At 36.4% G+C, this 5,770-nt stretch overlaps 1 protein-coding gene across 1 annotated transcript in view; it reads left to right on the top strand.

Annotated features, from left to right (window-relative positions):
• Positions 1–5,770, top strand: part of MIOS (missing oocyte, meiosis regulator, homolog (Drosophila)) — a 13,026-nt gene that overhangs the window by 606 nt on the left and 6,650 nt on the right. The window contains 5 exon segments of the mRNA XM_009326111.1: positions 1–773; positions 983–1,081; positions 2,042–2,299; positions 3,554–3,723; positions 5,364–5,429. The exon segment at positions 1–773 is cut by the window's left edge and continues 11 nt beyond it. Coding sequence (XP_009324386.1) covers positions 1–773; positions 983–1,081; positions 2,042–2,299; positions 3,554–3,723; positions 5,364–5,429 — 1,366 coding nt within the window.

The following is a 5,770-nucleotide window of genomic DNA, read 5'->3' as shown; positions in this document are numbered from 1 at the left end:
AACAAAGCCACTGTATGAATTAGGACAGAACGATGCTTGTCTATCTCTCTGTTGGCTTCCACGGGATCAGAAGCTGCTTTTAGCTGGAATGCATCGAAATCTGGCTATCTTTGATCTGAGGAACACAAGCCAAAAAATATTTGTAAACACCAAGGCTGTCCAGGGAGTGACTGTCGATCCCTATTTCCACGATCGTGTAGCTTCCTTCTATGAAGGCCAGGTTGCCATATGGGATTTAAGGAAGTTTGAAAAGCCTGTTTTGACCTTGACAGAGCAACCAAAACCCTTAACAAAAGTCGCGTGGTGTCCAACAAGAACTGGACTGTTAGCTACTTTAACAAGGGATAGTAATATCATTAGACTGTACGACATGCAGCATACTCCCACCCCTATTGGAGATGAAACTGAGCCAACAATAATTGAAAGAAGTGTCCAGCCGTGTGAAAACTACATTGCTTCGTTTGCCTGGCATCCCACCAGTCAAAATCGAATGGTAGTAGTGACTCCCAACAGGACTATGTCCGACTTCACAGTTTTTGAAAGAATTTCTCTTGCGTGGAGTCCAGTGACATCCTTAATGTGGGCTTGTGGACGACATTTATATGAGTGTACAGAAGAAGGAAAGGCTAGTTCCTTGGAAAAAGACATAGCAACCAAAATGCGGCTCAGAGCTCTGTCAAGGTATGGTCTTGATACTGAACAAGTTTGGAGAAATCACCTCCTAGCTGGAAATGAAGATCCTCAGCTGAAATCTCTTTGGTATACTCTGCATTATATCCTTTATTTTACTGAGTTTATATCCTAAAGAAGTAATACACCTTTATATGCAAACCAGTTATATGAAATGCGTGAAAATCTTTAAATATAATGCAACATCCTGTAAATACTTTGCGTATGTTAATAGGACGTGACTTTGAACTAAAAAAAAAAATTTTTTTTTCAAACACTTGGGAAAAATTAAGCTTCCTATACATGAAAATACTTATGAAGCAGTATACTGAAGATATGGATCAAAAGCTTACAGGAAACAAAGGTCCCTTAGTTTATGCTGGCATTAAATCAATTGTGAAGTCATCTTTGGGTAAGAATGTTCCAACTTTGATAAGTTCTATTGTAGTATGTTTACAGAATGATGCACTCATGGGTTTGTCTTTAAAAACTGTTGAAAGAGGCTATTTAAAAATACAGAAACAAAGTATTTCTGTTTGTGTTTTAATATATGTAAGTTAGCAGTTTATATTACAGTAATTTGCAGAATTTTCAGTGTTCCTGGAAAGTCAGTAATCATAAAAACAAAGTATCCTCAGAGGTAAATCTTCAACTGAACTATTTCAAAAGTTTGGGGTTTGACTATGGTGCTGAGAATTCTTGCTCCCCACGTAACTATTACATTTTTTGAAGTTCCACATAGTGGTGTAGTTCTAGGAAGCCGACTTTACTGTAGTCACTGCTAAGGTACTCAGTACATTTGTATAACTATGTTTAAATAAGCTGTCTTGTTCTGAAGCGGTAACCACCCCTAGTGCATCACATTATGCCTGTCATGCTCAGCGAAGCTTTTATTAGTATAATCTATTATTTGAATCTTTCCTTCTCTATTCATTATGTGCCTTATTAATATTTATACTCCTTGGAGCAAAAAATAACTCTTCAGTGGTGGGAAAGCTTCTAGCACGTTGATGCTTGCTAAGAAGAGAACTGGTAGAGCAGGTGCTTGACTGTGTATTATGTATTTTCAAATTGAACACACTGGTAACTCCTGTCAACTGTAACAAGAACCTCCAGAATCTTAGGAGGTAGAGGAAAGAAAAAAGACTTAGTGGGGAATACGTGTCAAGTTTAGATGCGTGATTTTTAGCAGATCAAAATAATTTTGTGTATGCTGCTCCTTACCGTGGAGTTTTTAGTCATGTTAATTTAAAGTACTAAGATACGATATTCAGCTTTTGTACTCTGCTTTATGATTGAAATCAAAGTGTTGCATTGCGATTGCAATTTAAATTGTGATCTAAGCATAATTTAACTTATTTCCCATTTCTAGGAACAACAGAGAACCTCAGGCACAGCAGGAGTGGATCTGATAGACAGGCAGATATTATTCAGTATCTGAGTGAGGAGAGATCGTTGGCTTTGCAGCTCTGTGGGTGGATAAAGAAGGGAACAGACTTAGATGTGGAACCTTTTTTAAATTCATTGGAACAGGAAGGAGACTGGGAGCGAGCTGCTGCTGTAGCACTTTTCAACTTGGACATACGGCGAGCAATACAAATTCTAAATAAAGGGGCTTCCTCGGGAAAAGGTGCGTATTGTGTTTAGTATCTTTTATTTTGGCATTATATCGCCTTAGTAGATTTTTTCTGTAAACAGAATTATGGAAGATGGTATGGAAAAGATGCCTGTTGTCTTATAAAAAAGTTGCTTGAAGTGGTTGTATTGGAGCCTGGGAATCTGACAAATCCTGATCTTTCACTTCTCAGACTATCATATGCCTTACTGTCTAGGTAAAATAGATTGTATGTTTCAGAATTTCCTATTGATAGGTACCCCAGAAAGTGTTACACTCGGAACTAGTGTGATTCTTTTATTTTAATGGAATTGTGTCTTCGCTAGATGTCAGGTATATCTGCTACCATTGGGCTGTACGCAGCTTTCCACCAGTGCGATGGCTGTGGAATAACTGAAATGTAATATTCAGGGTCTGTGGAAAACACTTGTTTTGGAATAACTGACTTGGTAAGAGTTGCAATGTATAAGGGAACAGTTAAGATACTGGAGCCAGGAGATGGAGGTGTTTTTCTTCTGTTTTCTTGCCAGCATTCCTCCTACAACTCCGATTTGCATCTGTGTTCTCTTATTAAATGTAAAAGACTGTCTTGCCACTAAAGTGGCTAGGTAAGACACGAAGGGAGCTGTTAAGGTTCTTTTTTTTTTAATATTGCCCCTTTTTGGTGGGGGGAAGTATGTGTGTGTGCTTTCCATAGGGAAGGTTCAGAGTGGAGACATGCTATCTTCAAATTAAAAAATAAAATTGAACTTTCTGAAAGAATGAGCATTTAGATGAAATAGATTTAATGTTTTCAGGAAACTTGTTAACTTGAAGCTGCTATACGCAATTGTCCTCCTCCAGCTAGGTCTATTAAGTGATGGCTATGTATACAATCCTAGCTTTTCACTTCTTGTGCATATGAATTATGGTAATGACAAGCTTTTATGATAGTGATAGGAACGCATTTAGCAGTTCAAAACTATTTCAAAATACCAGAACGAGTGTGATGTTGCTTAAAGTATAACTCAGGCTGTCATGCATGTGGGCTTGTGACTTTTAGAGCTAACTTACCTGAACAGAGGCATTTAAAGCAGAAACTAATAAATGTTGGTGTATGCACGCTTATTTTAGCTAGTGTTAATTCTACTGCATTTTGGTTTGCCTTTTGTTTTGCATCCTGACAAAACGTTCTGTTTCAAACTGATGCTTTCAATTCGAGTTTTAATTGGATTTTTTTTTAAGTCCTTAACTTGAATATTGTTTCACTGATTGTTTTTCATACATCAGGTGATCTGAACCTTAATGTAGTAGCAATGGCTCTATCAGGCTACACAGATGAGAAGAACTCACTTTGGAGAGAAATGTGCAGTACTCTAAGACTGCAACTGAACAATCCCTACTTGTGTGCTATGTTTGCTTTCCTGACAAGTGAGTCTGGTTCATATGATGGTGTTTTGGTGAGTAAATTTCTGTTATGTTAAAATTCCTTTAAGTAATAGGTGCATATATGTATACACACAAACATATGTAGGGGAAGTGCTATATACTCCATGAATTAATCAGATTAGAATGTATTATTTTCTCCTGATGCTGGCAGACAATGTTTTTTTCTGCTGAACAGACATCTCATGTTCACTAGTGTAACATTCACTAATAAAACATGCATAAGCAGCCAAAATATCCAATATAGTTCACACATTTTTAGAGGAAATTTTTTTTAGCATGGAGTTATTAAAGCACTAGAAATACATTATCAAAATAATTTAAGCGGGGGGGGAAAAAGGGGAGAGAGGTTAATAATGGAAATGCACAAAGCAGAATAAGTGCAGGGGAGTTTGCAGAACTTTCATCAAGCTATATTTGCATTGAACTGTATTTTAATTTTCCTTGTTAAAATACTTGTTAAAATAATTTCACTGTGTTGAAACAGTAAACAGAATAGTTTCACATCTTCTGAAATTCGTATAAAATTGCCATGTGAAGGGAAAACTCAATCTTTAATTACATGAGATACTTTGAGCCTTTGGAGGAGTAACATACTTGATCCTTGGTTAGAGAACAACAGAAATACTTGATTCAGTAGGAATTATTTAGCCCAAGGGAGGACTCCTGTAATGTAACAGGGTAATTGGCCTAAACCTGTTGAAAACAGAGTTGTCATAATACGATGCTTTTAGGGTATTAAAAAAAAAAAACAGGTAAGAATCCCAGAGGAGAGAAACCTGAATCTTTTTTTATCTCTTCAAGAGAGAATGTTCTTGTTCTCTGGATGTTAGGTAATAATTTTATAGTTGTTTTTTATTGATGAATTGGAAACTGACAGATCATAAGGTGGTTTATTTTTTTTTAATTAATTTTTATTTCAGTGAGACCAGTTGAAGTTTGCATGAAAAAGATTTTGCCAAGCACATCTCCTTGTTTGGGCAATGTCAATCACAATTTCTATTCTGAGAATATCGGGAGGGAAAAATATGGGAACAGCTAAGTACCAGAATTAATCTAGTCAAAGATTTTTTTTCTTCAGTGTTGCATCTAGTAAAAGGACTAAAAAGCAGAAAGTAAATATCCTGCACCTTGAGTGCCAAAATACTTATGAGAAATCCATCTTCTGGGTGTTTGGAGTTAGTTTTTGGTTGATTTTTTGTTTGTTTTGTTTATTAACTTTTAATTATGATTTTAGGAAGGAATTGAGTGGTTAGGCTAGTTATTTTGTAAATATGGTAAATGAAGGTTTGTTTGTTTTTCTTCAGACTTGGTGAGACTGGCTATATATGCTAGCAGCCCAGCTCTACATGACTTGCAAAGTTTCTTTTTCTAGAGTTTCATAAACCACGTAGGATGTGCTGTACCAGGCTTTCCTGCCATTTGAGTAGATCGTTCCAGTAGCCGCAGTCTTGCTCTGATACCTGTATCTGAGTATAAACGATTGATCTGATATTTAGCGTTAGCTTTCTTCAAATGTGATGTTTTCTTTGGCCATCATCAATTTCATAGTATTAGTTATACAATAGTGCAAATGTTCTGACTTTTACAAACAATGTATTGAAAAAGCAGAAACTTGCATGTGATGGTAGTATTCCCGTTTTTCTCTCCAAAGTATGAAAATAACGTAGCTGTACGAGACAGAGTGGCATTTGCTTGCAAGTTCCTCAGTGATGCTCAGGTAAGTTTGTGGTTGCACATTTAAGCAAACTGTTAAGCTGGGCTTTATTTAGAGGCGGAAGGAACTCTGGGGTGGAGCGGTGGACAATGGAAGCAATGAGTCATGAGTGATTTGGTTTTTCTCATCACAGTGGGATATAAGGTATGGTATAATCTGGTCTTCAGTGTGTACCTTCAGCTTGATTTTTATTTTTTTTTCTTGTTTGTTTGGTTTTTTTATTAGTATTCATGACATGCTAGTTCGTTAAATGCTATTGCATTATCTGTGTGTCTGTTTTACTGAAGAGTATTTGTATTTATTCAGTATTTATTTCCAGTTATTTATGTTCTTTCAAATTGAGC

Source organism: Pygoscelis adeliae, unplaced genomic scaffold, assembly GCF_000699105.1.
Source record: "Pygoscelis adeliae isolate BGI_AS28 unplaced genomic scaffold, ASM69910v1 Scaffold15, whole genome shotgun sequence".
NCBI lineage: Eukaryota > Metazoa > Chordata > Aves > Sphenisciformes > Spheniscidae > Pygoscelis > Pygoscelis adeliae.
The sequence above is the reverse complement of the archived record's forward strand: the minus strand, read 5'-3'. Positions and strand labels throughout refer to the sequence as shown.